This window comes from Populus alba, chromosome 14 (genome assembly GCF_005239225.2).
Source record: "Populus alba chromosome 14, ASM523922v2, whole genome shotgun sequence".
NCBI lineage: Eukaryota > Viridiplantae > Streptophyta > Magnoliopsida > Malpighiales > Salicaceae > Populus > Populus alba.
In genome coordinates this window covers 18,721,371-18,738,992 of record NC_133297.1, presented here as the reverse complement: position 1 = coordinate 18,738,992, position 17,622 = coordinate 18,721,371, and the positions used below count along the sequence as shown (strand labels likewise).

At 33.7% G+C, this 17,622-nt stretch overlaps 1 protein-coding gene across 1 annotated transcript; it reads right to left on the bottom strand.

Moving 5' to 3' along the window:
• Positions 1 to 12,651: 12,651 nt before the first annotated feature.
• On the bottom strand, positions 12,652 to 14,804 carry LOC118048774 (glucan endo-1,3-beta-glucosidase 7; the record flags this gene model as incomplete). The annotated part of the gene is made up of 3 exons (XM_035058576.2): positions 12,652 to 13,193; positions 13,691 to 14,014; positions 14,106 to 14,804. Coding segments are annotated over 3 exons (1,368 nt in total), but the record flags the coding sequence as incomplete, so codon positions are not given.
• Positions 14,805 to 17,622: the final 2,818 nt, after the last annotated feature.

The window sequence follows — 17,622 nt, the reverse complement described above, 5'->3', positions numbered from 1 at the left end:
CACTCAACCCGTGATCTGACTTGATGGTGAACACCTGTGCCACAGCCGATAATTTACTGTGGTTTGTGCAGCCATCCCATAATGGTTCGTCAGAATCTTTCAACAAATCAAAAAACCTAGCTGCCTCTGCATTAGGTTCTTCTTTTACAATTGGACATTGATTGACATTATCTTGATTCATTCTCATTCCATCCATAACCATGTTTCTGTAAGGATTAGTGTTGTCATTTGCCGCTTCATGCACGTTGCTAGCACTAGAAGTTGACCCAACCACCGTTTCTCCATTCTCCTATTACTAACAAATACCTCTCCATGTGCATACCAACACTCGTAATCCTCCACAAACCCTTTGTGTAGAAGATGCATCATTACAGCATCTGGATGCAGATACTTTTTATTTTGACACTTCCTGCATGGACACCTAATACCGCCTCCAGTAAAATTTCTGGGAATAGATGTTGCGAAATTAATAAAACCCTGAACCCTGTTACAATAATCCATCCTCCGCAATCCTTGGGGTGAATCTAGATACATCCATGAGCGATCATCCATGACTTCTATCGAACCTCTATAAAAAGGACCCATTAATTAAGCAAGCTCTTAATTATTTCAAAACACAACATGTAATTCGGTAATTCTATAAATTAAATTTTAACAATTTTCAAACAAATACAATCTTACAAAATCTAAAACAAACCATAACAAGTATAAAATTATACATTCATATACTACAAGTTTGTTTGAGAAATAACAATAAAACATTTACATCTACTAAAAAAAAAAATACATATACTAAAAAAACAATAAAATTAACATTTAAATGTTAAAAATTTAAAAGATAGAATTACTTACAAAAAATGATAAAATCCGTCGGTAAATCAGAACACGGATGCTGTGACCACAAAACAAATACAACTTGTTGTGCTGAGATGAGAAAAATTCTTGTTTTGGGGTGAGGGGGGGCTGGTTATTTTGCAGATGGGGAGGGTTAGGATTAGGAAGAAGAAGGAGAAATGGGGGAGAGAGTGTCGGCAGAGGAGCCATATATTAACTTTTACCGACGGACTTACCGACGGACATTAATACCGTCGGTGAATCCGTCGGCAAAACCGTCGGTAATTCTGACGGGCAATTGACACGTCACCGCACGGACCTGCTGTTCAAATCCATCGGTGATTCCGTCGGTATTTTTAACGGTGCACCCGTCACGTCACTGGTACGGATCTGGCATTTCAAATCCGTCGGTGATTCCGTCGGTATTTTTTTACGGTGAATAGGTCCCATCACGCGTACGGGCCCCAGTTTTAACGGTGATTCCGTCGGAACAATCACCCGCCAAAACCTTCGCGCTACTGCCCGCCCTTTTTTCATTAATTCTGAATTTTCGGTCGGTAATTCGGTCGGTAATTACCGACGGAAATAGTCCGTCGGTAATTACCGACCGAATTACCGACGAATATTTTCCGTCGGTGATTTCGGCCGAAAAATACTGACAGAAAAAATTCCGTCGGTATGTCCGTTGGTATTTAGCGATTTTCTGGTAGTGTGAAATACTAAGGCAAAAATAGGCTTTTAAAGCACCTTGAATTTCCTTTGGATTTTTAACTTAGTATTTTTTCCTTCTTTTCCTTGTGATTTACGAGCGAACACTTGAAATACTAAGGGAAAAATGAGCTCTTAAGCACATTAAATCTCCTTAGATTTCTATTTTAGCTATCTTCAAATTCATAAACTCTGAATTTATTCCGAATCAAGCATAGACTTCAGGAGATCTGCACCATTTCTCTTTGGCACTCTATAGACATATCTAAAGGTATGATCCATATTGGCCAAGGGTTCTTTCCCTTAAACTTTGAACCCAAGTTCGTACCTCATAGCAGACTTATCCTAGGGAACTGATGGGATTAGAGAACATCAACACCATAGCAATTATAGGCAAACCAAACACCAAGCAGCTTACCTTAGGTAGGGCGTACTAGGGGTGCTAAAACCTTCCCTTTACGCAACCAGTCCCTTGCCTTAGAATCTCTAAAAAACCAGTTAGGTTTCCTAGTGACCATAATACTAGGTGGCGACTCCCTTTTTTACAAAAACAAAGACCCCGACATCAATCTCTGCTACCAGGAAGGGTCGCCTCAATGTCGAGCTCTCGCGAGGGTATGACACCTTCCATTACTGCTTTGACTAGATGGGCCAAGAGCATCGGATCAACATAAGAAATAGATGGCCCTACTGGTGTAGTTTGAGGGGGCTCCTCTACTCGTTCCCGTGGGGCTGACATGGTTGGCTGAACATCCCCAGTTTGCCTTGGTGCCTGTCTAATTTGAGGCCCCGACGATTCTTCATGCCCTACTTGAGTCGATACTACCGGTGCATGTGAAGTAGTATCTTCCAAAGGACTCTCTTCTTGCCCCTCGGAAAAATCTATATTTCTATTCCCCCTCCCTGCAGAGGAGAGATATGTTCTAATCTCTTGACGGGTACGTACCATCGTGCAATAAATTAATGAACATCAACAACCTCTTTTAATTTCTTCCCAGAACCTATACCAGGACTCTGATACCAACTGTAACAGTCCGACTGTACGACTCAATCAATGTTAAAAGATCACAACATATCCTCTTTATTTGAGGGTGAAATTTTTTTTTCAAAAAATTTGGCAGAGTTTCTTTTGCATTTACGACATCCCAAGTTATCGACCACTATCAACTTACTCAATCAACCCATCATCACAAGGTCCCATAATTCCGGACCTTATATCAAACCTCATAATTCCACACAATATATATATCCTACGAGTAAGATCAATATGAACATAGTCCAAACATCATATCATAAAATTTAAGAGAAAAGGAATACTAACATGCAAAGAAAGTATTTACAACATAATAAGTGTTCCTAAATATTTCAAAAGGGTTAGTTACAAGATAACTAAAATACGAAATGCTAAGCTGAACTTTTATAAATACATTAAGGTTTACACAAAAATATACTACATAAACACGTTAATTCCCTTTTGTTTAAGTTAAATATTTACATAAGCTTCACAAAGTAGAGTCCTAAACTAATGATCTTCCTGGATGTTTGATGGACCTGTTACATAAACAAATATACCATTATGTTGATAAAGAATATATGTATGCTCATGTAATAAATACAAATGACATATTAACTTTCTATTGAATCATAAGAATTCTAACAGAGAACTTATATTTTTCTTGTAAATCTTTTAAACCCAATTAACACTCATTTATATATTCTTAATTGAATAATCTTATTTACTTGCATGAACTGGGTGACCTTACAAGGTCTAATCTTGTAATCCAATTCCCTGGCAATCCATCACGGATGCCATTAGCCGAAGAAAATCTTGTAGTTCAGATCCCGACAATCCTATCACAGATGCAATCCTATCACAGATGCAATCCTATCATAGATGCCATTAGCCAAAGCTAATCTTGTAAATCATATCCCGGCAATCCTATTGTGGATGCCATTAGCCGAAGCTAATTTTGTATTTACGCTAGATTTTATTTACATTGAACACGATATTTATTGTAATTGCATTCACCAAATGAATTTTAAATTATATAAGTGCAAATAAGAGGAAAATCACGCACCTGCTTTGCCTGTCTCACGACCTCCCCTAACAGAAGATCCAATCCTAGTTGCTCCTCCTGAATCACAAGGAAGTTTTTTGGTTATGATTCCTTCAAGCCGATATTATAGAGAATTCATATTCATCCATTACTCATATGTTACTTTCTATGCATGTTCATTTCCTCATAATAACATACATACATATATCATGTATATTTTCAGAGTTAGTATCTCAATGTGTAAGCGTTCGTATGACTCAATTCTTTTATATTCTTATTTATAGTATTCATGTGAAAGTCTACTGTTACTGTCTAATTTTGAACTGTTACTGTCCAATTTCCAACTGTTAGTGTCTGACTTTGAACTGTTACTGTCTGACTTTGAACTATTACAGTATGAACACTCATCAGATTTTTAACTATATCTAAAGTTCTAAAACTCCATTTTAAGTGAGATTGATCTCGTTAGAAAGCTAAGACACGAGGCTACCAGTTCTCTAAGCAAGGAGAACCCAGTTCTGCCTCCAAGATAGTCAAAATTGCTCATCAACTAATCAGTCCTACTGCCCTACATAATCAGTCACAACTCAGTTTCGGTTGGTAACCAATAACTGGAGTTCTACATCTCCAAATTGACCAAGACCAGTTTGCTTGGTTAGCTAACATTCAAATCTACAATTTCTATGAGGAATCCAATCCTAATTCCCTCATCCTCCTATCCAAAATCTCACCGAACGTCAGAAGACAAGTCTGTCCAGAATTGTCTCCCCCTCCCCTTCACACAATACTTTCATAAACTACATACCACACACATAAATTAACTTAATCTTAACAATAATTATTTTTTCCCCCAATTTATGTGTAAAAACCCTAACCTATGTTTCAATATCAAGGCATTAATTCTTTATCGAATTTAAAAATGATTTTTTTTAATATCATGTTTAGAATACCTTACCTGATACAAATTAAGATATTGATCTTCAACCAGTTGAAGATTTTCAACTCCCTCCTTTCTTTTCTTCTTATTCAATTTCTTAGAAATCCTTTGCTCTCAAGTGTTTATCCCATCTACAAGCTCTAAATCTTGGATGGGTTCTTGAAATTTTTAATGTTTCTCTCTTGATTTCTCAAGAATGGGTATAAAACTCCCTATCTTCTCTCCTTATGGTTCCTACAGATTTTGTTTTGGTGAGGAGAGAGTATTTATACTCTATATTTTTCCTTACTTGCATTTAGGCCCTCTTTTTCTTTTAAGTGTATTTTTTTTTCTCTTCAATTAAATTCAACCCTCAACAGTACCGGGTTCATTATAATATCTCGAATTATTTCAGCCGGAAATTCATATTAAAAAATTTCTAAATTCTTGTTTTTTATTTAACCATATGCATGAATTTCTTCACTTTTATTTATTTATTTTTCTTGGGGTTTACAGTAATAGCCCTGTCAGTTTTCGGTGTTCTACTTTTACTTGTTGGCAAATACTATATTTTGCCACGTAACCAGCCACTTCTTTTCTCATATTTGGCCATGAGTAGTACTATTTCAGATTCTGGTACATCTTAGTACTACCTGGATGTACAATGAACTTAGACTCACGGGCCTTTCGTAGTAACCTTTGTTTAAGGGCTTTGTTATCAGGCACATACATACGTCACCCTAACATCATTATTCCATCATCATCCATTCAAAAAAGAGTTTCTCCCCTCGATTCCAGTATGATTCTTACTTTTGACACTTCATCATCAAGCTATTGTGCCTCTAATATTTGCTCTTGAGATCCTGACTTCACCCTTAATTGAGCCATTAAGGATCCTTCCGGACTCACATTTAATATTGCCCCTAATCTCTTTAGCTCACTCATGGTTTTTTCATTCCAAATCGCTAGTCCACCCCTAATTGCCTTGTCTTTACAGTTGAGAGTATTCACGACTACATTCGCTTTTCTTAAATGATAATCTATAATATAGTCGTAATCTTTAATTAATTCTACCCATCTCCGTTGTCCCATGTTCAACTCCTTCTGCGACATTAGATATTTAAGGCTCTTATGATTCATGAAAATTTGAACCTGGGATCCGTATAAGTAGTGCCTCCATACTCGTAAGGCAAAAACTACTGCTTCCACTTCTAAGTCATGAACTGGGAAGTTGATTTCATGAGTCTCCGGTTGTCTCGATACATAGACAACTACTTTTCCATTCTGCATTAGGACACAACCCAGTCCTTTCTTGAGGCATCACTGTAGACTACAAAGCCTTCTATTCTAGATGGAAGGATTAGTACGGGGGCAGTAGTTAGCCTTCTCTTCAATTCTTGAAAGCTCACATCGCACTCCTTTGACCACTCCCATCTCATGTTCTTCCTAGTGAGTCGTGTCAATGGAGTTGCTATTGTTGAAAAACCTTTGATAAACCTTCTATAATACCCTACCAATCTAAGCAAACTATGAATTTTAGTTACCATAGTACGCCTTTCCCATCTCAAAATTGCTTCCACCTTTTGAGGATCCACAAAAATGCCTTCTGAAGACACTACATGCCCTAAAAAGGTAACTTCTTTTAACTAGAAGTTACATTTATCCAACTTGGCATAAAGCTGGCGGCTCCTCAGAGTCTGTAGTGCCTGTCTCCGGTTCTATTCATGCTCCTTATAGGATTTGGAGTAAACCAAGATGTCATTGATGAATACGACAACAAATTTATCAAGGTATGGTTGGAATATTTGATTCATTAAATCCATAAAAATTGTTGGAGCATTAGTTAATCCAAAGGGTAGTGCCAAGAACTGAAAGTGTCCATAGCGAGTTCTGAAGGCAATTTTCGGCACATCTTGCCCTTTGATTCACATCTGGTAGTATCTTAATCTTAAATCAATCTTTGAGAATACTTTAGCACCTTTCAACTGATCTAACAAATCATCTATCCGCGAAAGCGGATATCTGTTCTTTACCGTCAATTTATTTAGCTGATAGTAATCTATGCAAAGCCTCAACGTTCCATCTTTCTTCTTCACAAATAATATGGGTGCCCCCCAAGGTGAGTTGCTTGGTCGTATGAACCCTTTGTCTAAGAGCTCCTGCAATTGAATTTTCAACTCATCCAATTCTTTTGGGGCCATTCTATATGGTGGTTGGGCTATGGTAGACACCTCAGGCAATATGTCGATGATGACTTCAACTTTACTTTCTGGGGGTAGTCCTAGCAATTCTTCCGGAAATACATTCGGAAATTCCCTCATAATTGGAATGTCGGACAATCTTATTTTACCCTTTTTCAAATTTATCACATAGGCAAGGTATGTTGTACAACCTTTCTTTAACAGTTTTCTCGCATCCATAACCGAGATTATATTTGTAAAGTTGGAAATTATCTCCCCTTTAAAGACCATCGTTTCACCCTTAGCCCCTTGGAAGGTTACTGTTTTTTAAAAGCAGTCTAGACGAGCCTTATTTTTGCCCAAACAATTCATACCTAGAATTATATCAAAATCACTTAATTCCAGTGGTATTAAATATGCTTCTAGTTCACACCCATTAATGTTAATTCCCACCCCTTCGAATACAACATTGGTTTCCACAGTTTCATCTAAAGGTGTCCCAATACTAAATCCTTTTTCTACCCTTTTTACTTCCTTACTTAATTTGGTTACATTTTTATTTGCTATAAAGGAGTGAGTAGCACCATAATCAATCTAAACATGCATTTGATAGTCATTCATTTACAACATACCTACCACCACATCTGATGTTTCTCTGACATCCTCCTGGTCATATGGAAAACCCTCCCTTAATCCCTTTTATTTTGCACTCTAGGTCGTCCCCTATTTGAGTTAGCTCTTGACTGAGTCGACCTTCCCGATCTATTTACCGTGATGGACTGCTGATCACTCTGACTTTGTTGCCTATGTCTCTAAGGCTATTCAATGTTAGACAATTTCCTTCTGATCTTTAGGCCCCCTCATAGTTATAACGCTGGAGCGGGTTTGACCACTTCCTGACTTCCCATCTATATCCTGTCAAAAGCTAGTTGTTGTCCCCCCTTTCCTTTTGAATTGAAGGAACTTTGCGCCTCTACCTTTCTTTGGAAGCGCTGGCATGCCTAAAAATTCCATATCCTTTCACTTTCCTGCACCCTCGTGGCTCTGTTGGCCTTCTTCCATACAATCCTCCAAGGCCTGTGCTACTTCAATCAGTTCTCTTACTGCCTTGAATTGTAAAGCAATCAACCCCTGCTTCAATTCTTGTCTAAAGCCATCCCTTAACTTTTCTATCATGTGTTGTTCTGTTGGGAAACGATGTGGTGCGAATAGATGGGTCATGAAATCATCTCTCATACTTGAGTACTGACATTCCCTCCTGTCTCAAGTCTAGGAATTCATGTTCCTTCATCTTCCGATGATATTTCAAGTAATATTGATTCTCAAACTCTGTCTTGAAATCATCCCAAGATAGGGTTTCTGTAGCCCTCCTCAACTAAACTGTCTCCCACCAAGTCATAGAACCGTCTGATAGTACTTGAGTAGCACAATCTACCCGCAGATCATGTGGTATCTTAATTTGAATCATTGTTTTCTCCACCTTTCTAATCCACCTTCACACCACTTCAGCATCATGTTCATCTGAGTAGGGTTCACAACCCATTTCTCTCATACTTATCACCAAACGAACTAGATGTACCACGTCATTAGTAGCTATAGCTGCTTCTGAAATGGTTGGTATGATGGGTGTAGGTGGGGGTGCTGGCATAGGAGTGGCAGCATTAGCCATACATTTCATTACTGCTTTAACTAGCTGGGCCAAGAGCATTGGATCAAAATAAGAAACAAATGGCCCTGCAGATGTAGTATGAGGGGGCTATTAATGATATTAATAATATTAATCATAATAAAACAATAAAATTTATAATACAAATAATAATATTTTTAATATTAACAGTATTAATTATAATAAAAATAATTAATTATAATTATTTAATTATAAATTTTATTGAACGCAAGACCTAAGAGTATTGGATGTTGAGGCAGACTCATTAGCCTAGGTTATGATTCTTGATCCAATTGTCTTGGGCCAGGTAGGGCTATAAAATCCAAGGGACTTGGGTCTTCCCCCTTTATTCACTCTCAAGCAACTTGGGTCTGGCATGCCCTTCCAAACCTAAGTTAATAGTAATAAAAATAATTGATTTTACCCTTTAAATTACATATATGTTTTTTTTTTTATAGTAATAAAATTTATTTCAAATTTAATAACATTTATGATATTAATAATAATATTAAACTTATCTTACCTAAGTTCTTATAGTTTTTAATCCACTCAAATAAAACTTATTGTTTTTCTTCAATACTAATAATATTTTTCTTCAAATTTATTAATTTAATAATAATAATAATAATTTTTACCATTGAAATCAAATCTATGTTTATTTTTCAAAATTAATGATATATTTTTAAAATTTCTTAATTATGATATTAATAATATAATTATAATAAAAACAAGAAAATTTATAACACAAATAATAATATTTTTAATATTAAAAATATTAAAATTAAAAAAATTATATTACAAATAATAATAATTTTTATATTAATAATAACAATAAACTTACACAAATTTAAATGGGTCATGCTGTAACACAAGGCCCAAGAGCTTTGGGCACCTCTTGAATGAGGGACCCAAATGTCTTGAGTCTAGTTGCAATCCGAACCCATTATATTTGGGTGAGGACGCAAGACCTAAAAGCGTTGGATGTTGAGGCGGACCTATTAGCTTATGGTTGGACTCTTGACTTAAGGGACTTGGACCAGTAAGGGTTGCAAAACCCAAGAGACTTCGTCTTCCCCCAGTCTCTTCCAAGCAATTTAGGTTTGGCATGCCATTCCAGACCTAAGTTAATAATAATAAAAGTAATTGATTTTACCCTTTAAATAACATATATGTTTTTTTCGATAGTAATAAAATTTATTTCACATTTATAATTTATGATATTAATAATAATAATAAACTTATCTTACCTAAGCTTTTATAGTTTTTAATCCCCTAAAGTAAAACTTATTGTTTTTTCTTCGATAATAATAATATTTTTCTTCAAACTTATTAATTTAATATTAATAATAATAATTTTACCCTTCAAATAAAATCTATGGTTGTTTTTTCAAAATTAATGATATATTTTAAAAATTTGTTAATTATGATATTAAAAATATTAATTACAATAAAAACAATAAAATTTATAATACAAATAATAATATTTTTAATATTAATAAGAACAATAAACCTATCAAAGTTTAAGTGGGTCTGACTGCAACATAAGGCTCAAAAGCTTTGGGCCCTTCTAAAATAAGGGACCTAAAAGCCTTGGGTATAGCCACAATCCAAACCCATTAGAGTTGGGTGAGATGCAAGATCGAAGAGTATTGGGTCATGGCGTGGAACCATTAGCCTAGGGTCTGACGCTTTACCCAATTGTCTTGGGCCAAGGAAGGCTGCAAGACTTAAAGGACTTGGGTCTGCCCTCTTGCCTCTCGCAAACAACTCAAGTTTGGCAAGTCCTTCCATACCCAAGTTAAAAATAATAAAAATAATTTATTTTACCCTTCAAATCACATCTATGTTTTTTTTTCATAGTAATAAAATTTGATTTAAAATTTAATAATATTTATGGTATGAATAATAATATTAAACTTATCTTCCCTAAGTTTTTATAGTTTTTAATTCCCTCAAATAAAACTTGTTGTTTTTGTTCGATAATAATAATATTTTTCTTCAAATTTATTAATTTAATAATAACAATAATAGTAATAATAATATTTTTCCCTTCAAATCAAATATATGGTTGTTTTTTCAAAATTAATTATATATTTTTTAAAATTTCATAATTGTTAATAATATTAATTATAATAAAAAAAATAAAATTTATAATACAAATAATAATATTGTTAATATTAGAAATATTAATTATAATACAAACAATAATATTTTAAATTAATATTAATAAAATTAAAAATATTTCTAATACAAATAATAACATTTTTAATATTGATAATAACAATAAATTTACTTAAGTTTAAGTGGGTTCGGCTGAAATATCAGGCCGAAGAGCTTTGGACCCCTCTTAAATGACGGGTCCAAAAGCCTTGGGTCTTGCTGCATTCCAAACCCATTTAAGTTGGGTGAAGACGCAAGATCCAAGAGTATTAGGTCCCGACGTAGACCCATTAACCTAGGGTCTGACTCTTGACCCAATTGTCTTGGGCCAGGAAGGGCTAGAAGACCTAGGGGACTTCGGTTTGCCCCATATCACTCCCAATTAACTTGGGTCTGGCATGCCCTTCTAGATCCAAGTTAAAAATAATAAAAATAATTAATTTTACCCTTGAATTAACATCTACATTTTTTTTATAATAATAAAATTTATTGTAAATTTAATAATATTTATGATATTAATAATAATATTAAACTTTTCTGACCTAAGTTTTTATAGTTTTTAATCCCTCAAATAAAACTTGTTGTTTTTCTTCTAAAATAATAATATTTTTCTTAAAATTTATTAATTTAATAATAATAATAATAATGTTACCCTTCAAATCGAATTTTATGGTTTTTTTTTCAAAATGAATGATATATTTTCAAAATTTCTTAATTATGATATTAATAATATTAATAATAATTAAAATAATAATATTTATAATACAAATAATAATATTTATAATATTAATCATCACAAAAATAAAAATATTTTTAAACCAAAATAATAATATTTTTAATATTAAAATTAAAAATACTTATAATACAAATAATAATATTTTTAATATTAAAACTCTTATCTCTACAGATTTGAGCATTGCTATACCTAAAGGAACTTATGCTTGTATTGGTAAATCTCACTATCTGCTATCACTATCTGCTTGCCATGATGTTAAAACTTCTAGAATGAGATTTTAGCTTGAAATCGGGGAATATGTGCTTAACATTATAGTAAAATAGCATTTACAACTATTTATGTTCATCGCCTTTAAGCTATAAGTAATTATATATATATATATATATATATATATATATATATATATATATATATAAAGAAAAAAAAAAGAAGAGGTATTCATGTCCCACGCGATTTATAGTAAACAAAAAAAAATGACATCATTTGATATTTTGATATTGGTTTACACTAGGTAACTATTTGGACATAGACTTGTGTTTAGAAATGTAGTTGATTTTTAAAATATTTTTTATTTAAAAATAAATTAAAATAAAATTTTATTTTTAATATTAATATATTTAAAATATCTAAATTCCTTTTTAATTTATGTTCTTTTCAATTTATGTTCACTGATGGTTTAGTTTTGTTTTTAAAATTGAGTTTTGTTTTTTAAACATCGATATTGAGATTAACATATTACAAATGCCCTAATTATAAAGGTGTTGGTGTCATAAATGTTAATCACAGATGCCCTGTCATAATAGATAGAATTGTGCAGTTGAGTCTTGAAAAAATTGTAACTCCTGATGTAATGGAAGTTGAGGATTTCGATGCAACTATGAGAGGTGTTGAAGGGTTTGGATCTACAGATATTTGAGCTTCCTATGATTTGTAATGTTTTTTCTAAAATATTTATGTTTCTTGGTGTTTAAATTTAGCGAGCAAATAGTCGACTAAGCAGTAAAAGTTTTGGGTTTTGTGAAGGAGCTCTTTTTATTAATGAAGGCACCTGAAACAAAGCTAAATATATATATTTTATAAAATGGTTTGTTTTTCATGTATTCTATGGTTTCATTTTCTTTTTTATCTTTTTATTAACCACATGTAACAAGGCTATATATATTTTATTGCTGTTTGAATTGATCAAATCACACTATCTTGCTGCTTAACCTCAAGCATTACTCAGTTGTAAGAAATTTGACCAACTAATTTCAAAAATACATGAAGGATAGGTTGTTCTAGCAAAAGATACTGTATGAACATTTCTTTGCAAGCTTACACACACACATTTAATCTCCCTAATTTACTCGTAAAAAGATGATGGCTTCACCATTTTAAGTGAGAAACTTATAAAATAGAGAAAAAAACTTTAATCCATCTTCATCATCTCTTTACAACTTCATATTCTAAGTTTGCAAGTCATAAAAAAAAAATAAGACAAAAACCAATGAAGTGTTGGTTTAGTGGTTAGGCTCTACTATATCCCCGTAAGAGTGAGAATACAAGTTCGATTCCTAGGAAGTGTACTTGTTGGGAGAGGCAGCCACAAACCTCAAACGAGACTAGTCTCACTCTTTAAAAAGGGTGCGAGGATACCCGAGAAGCACAAAAAAAAAAGGCAAATAAAAGAAAGTCCCATAAACCCATACAACAAACCTAAATTGAAAATCCTATTTAAATGTACTTTGTTGTTACTGCTACCGCTGCTGCTGCCGTTTCTGATGCTGATGTTGTTCGTGCTCGAGCTCGTGCTCGTGCTCGTACCTGTGCCTGTGCTTGTGCTCGTGCTTGTGCTGCTGTTATTGTTGTTGGTGCCGGTGCTGGTGTTGGTGGCTACTGCTTGTAGCGGTTGAGGTGTTGCTGCTAGTAGCTGTTGTGCTGCTACTAGTGACTGGTTCTGTTTTAATAAATTAAATGGGTTTTTGTAGGTGAAATATGCAAGAATATTTTGAATTTATTTGTCTAAAAATGATGATTCCATGTATTTCAAATATTGTTGATAAAAATGTTGGATTAAAAAATTGAATATTTCTTTCTACCTTTTGTTTTTTTATCATTATTAATAGAGACATAGAGAGCGATTAAAATGATGTTATGGGCTGGGTTTTTCTTTTCTTGTTAATTTCCTAACAGAACAAGCCTATTCCAAAAATCATAATGTTTAGGATAGAAAATCAGGCTTTTTTTTGTTCAGAAGTTAAGTTCAAGGGGCTTTTTTTTAGTACAATTTGGCCTTTTTCTTTCTTGAAAAGGAACTGTCCATTCTCTTAACAAACAAAATGCGTAGTGATGTTTTTAAAACCAAACAAACATAAATTTAAATGCCAAATCAAAGGAAAGCTCAGGAATAGAACCAGTGAAATGAAATGAAATGCACATAAATTTTGTTCTTACCTGGCTAGTTTTAGAGAGTCCAACATCATAAACCATGGTGAGATCAGTCTTGAAAAGTCCAAATGATCGCTCAGAACCAGGTCCAGGTTTCAAGTCTTCGTCATAAAGAACAAAGAGGTATGTATCCACTGATTTTCCTGGCATGAGTGGAGTGCCCACCATCGATCGAAGGTGTGCAATCAAATTGCCATTGTAAGCCTTGGCATTCTCAATGCTTGCCCATACGTCGTTGTCATCTCCTTTAAATGGCCATCCAGTCTCAGCCACCACAATCTCAACATTCTTAAATCCCATAGAATTCAGTGCAGAATAAACTGCATCCACCTGCAATTGATTAAACCACTTGTCAGTAGCATTTTTATTCGATCATCTATTGATACAAAATTTTCGCACTTGCAATTTGATTTACTCTCACCTGAGCATCGAACATGTTCATGTACTTGATCTTAGTGTTTCCATCCATTCGTCCTGCATTCGGCTGGAAAAGGCAAAAAGCAAGAGTCTCAGGCCTTGTATCGCTTCTGTAGGCAAAGTAAGGGTAGGGATTGATTGCGAAAGGCGAACCATTCGCACTATTAAACTCCAACAAGCCCTTCATCAGATCCCCATAACTTGGATCAAAGCTTCCAGAAGAAGGTGGCTCAGACTGCTTAAGCACTCCCATCGAATGAACTGTGGAGACCTTAATTTTACCCCCGAGCGATGCATCATTTAGAGCATTCTGTACATCTTGCATTGCTGGTAAGAGCTTGTTCATGAGATTCTGGTCATTGGAAGTCATGACCTCGTTGCCAACAGTGATGAGGATGATATTGCTAGCTGGATAGAAGGGAAGCACGTTTGTGTTGATCCAGCTCTTGGCAAAATTGGGATCAGAGGCTAGTCCTGGAATGTCACCATTTGCAGTGCCGATAACAATTCTAATTCCGGTGTTGGCTAAGGCTTTGATTATGGCGGGGTCCGATCCATATAATCGGACCTTTTGGATTGAAGTGGATTGAAGAAGTTTTGCGGTGGATGGTGGTGGTAGAAGGTTGTCCGCAACTTGGCCATAGTTTATACCGATGAATGATTGGGAGTCTGCACAAAAAGCAGCAAAATTTAAAGCAGATGATCAAACATCAATTTTTAAACGACAAAACAGAACACTAACATTTTTTGTTTTCATAGACTGAAATGAAGACAGCTCAGTTAAGGTAAATTCTTTAGAAATGGAAGGAGACGCAAACTTGCTTGCGATTTTTACTGTGTGTAAGAAGGAAAGGAATAGGAAAGCAACAGCATAAGGAAGCACCATCATGGCTCAGGAGGAGCGGTTTCTATTCTGCATTTTTTGAAACTGGAGTGGGTATTAAATATAGAAAATGCTACAAGTCGAGGGCAGAAGCGTAAAGATGGGTGGTGAAACTTCAAATAGAAACCAATTAGAATATACTGGTTTGGTGTCCTCGTTACGTCACGGGTTTATCTTTTAAAATATTATAAAATGTAAAATTATTATCAAAACATTAATTGATGTAATATTAAACCCAGCAATAATATTTATAATATTAATAATAATATTTCATTTATTTGCTAAAATTATTAATTTTTTTGTAATTTTTCAAAAAAAATTATGGTTTTTCTTTGATAATAATAATAGTTTTTTAAAAAATTTATTAATAATCATGATAATAATAATAATAATAATAATTATCATTATTTTTACACATCAAATTAAATTTATTGTTGTTTTTCAATGTTAATAATATTTTTTTTTCTTTAAATTTACGTGGATGACGTTGAAATCCTGTATGTAGATCGTTAAGGGCCAAGTTCATGTTGAAAAGAAGTATTGAAAACTGAAAAGCATTAGACGAGAAGGTTTCCTCTTTTTTGAGACTCACAAAGTGTTAATGGTGTGAAATCTACGTTGTGCCCACGTATTAGTAGGTTCAGATAAAGGAAAATTGTGCATGTTTATTTCTACAGAGAAGCTTTGAAACTTGGAAGGATAACTTGTCTTCAAAGAATTTATAAGCAGATGCAACGGTTGTGACAATGCCTAGTGTTAGTTGTTAGGGCTGGAGGAGCTATACGTTAACAAGCAAAAGGACTTGGATCCATTTGAGTTCTCTGCCTTTCCCTCTTGTTTTCCACATAACCAAAAGACAGGTCAGTGTTCCTAAGAAAAAAAAAAAAAACTGCAAATTATTATAAATAAAGGTAAATCTCATGGCTCTGTAGATTTGAGCAGTGTAATAGCAAGGTTACCTTTGCAAAGCCAAACCCAACAATAATATTATAAGATGTAAAAGCATTATTTATTAATTATTTTTACACTTCAAATTATTATTGATGATAATAATAATAATAATAATCATTATTTTTACACTTCAAATCAAATCTATGGTTGTTTTTTAATATTGATAATAATTTTTTTTCAAATTTATTAATTATTTTATTGATAATATAATTATAATAAAAATAATTATATTTATAACACAAATAATACTATTTTTAATATTAATATTTTTAATTATAATAAAAATAATATTATTTATAACAATAACAATAATAATAATTTTATATTAATACATTTAATTATAATCAAAATAATTATATTTAGAAACCTAAGATCCAAGAACCTTATGTCCTGATGCAGGACCCAGGACCCATTAGCCTTGGGTCCTTGTACCAAACCTAAGTGCTTTTAATCTTGACTTAGCCTTGGGTACTAATGCCAAACCCAAGTGCTCTGGGTCCTGACGCTCAAGAGATTGAGTCCTGACGCAGGATCAATAATGTTGGGTTAGGCACGTCCTGATGGAGTAGGATCCAATGTTGATGGATCCAACGGCGGCTGGTCCCAATTAAAGTTATTTTGGCTCGGTTTGGTTCGGTTATTTTAGAACAAAAATTGGTTTAAATTGACTGCTTCCGGTTCAATTCAGTTTGACTTCGGTTTTTTTTCTAGTTTGACTTGGTTTTTTTCGGTTTTGGCTCGGTTTTTTTTTTTAGTTTTTTTCGGTTTAGATTCAGTTTGGTTTTTTCAGTCATTTAAATGATGCCTTTTTAGTCGTTAAATTTTTTATTTATTTCATGTGATTTTTTTGAGTTGATGATTTCTTATATTTATAAATTCTTGGGAGTTAATTGTCCGAACTTGATCCAAGGCAAAGTTGATGAGATAAAGTTTAAGTTTATAGCATAAAAACATATTTAAAAGAAAAGAGACCAAACATAAAAAAAATAGCATGGCTTTTCTAGAATTCATGTGAAAATATACTTTTACATATTAATTTAGTCAAACCAAACTGATTAATTATTCTGATCATTAATTTTTTTTTCTGCCTTGGTTAATCCTATATATTTGAATCTAATAGATAACTATTTTTTTTTTCTTAGGGTTATGTGGATAAAATGAACTCAAATCGATTGGAAAATTATGGTACGATGACAAACACATCAAAGCTAGCTTGTTAACGTAAAGTTCCTCCAGCCCTAACAACTTACACCAAGCGTTGTCAAAACCATTGCATCTGCTTATAGATTCTTTGAAGACAAGTTCTCCTTCCAAGTTTCAAAGCTTCTCTGTAGAAATAAACATGCACAATTTTCCTTTATCTGAACCTACTAATACGTGGGCACAACATAGATGACGTTGAAATCCTGTATGTAGATCGTTAGGGGCCAAGTTCATGCTGAAAAGAAGTATTGAAAACTGAAAGGCATTCTCCATCCTTCAATCCTACAAGTGTAACGGAGAAGACGAGAAGGTTCCTCTTTTTTGAGACTCGCAAAGGGTTATTGGTGTGAAATCCATAGATCAAATTGCTATGTAAACTTCTGAAAACTTCTGATAACATGGCTGATTGTGAGAAATCACAGTTCCAAGGATTTTTATCAGAAGTTTGATAGAAGAGATTCATGGCATAAGCAGCATGAGATGC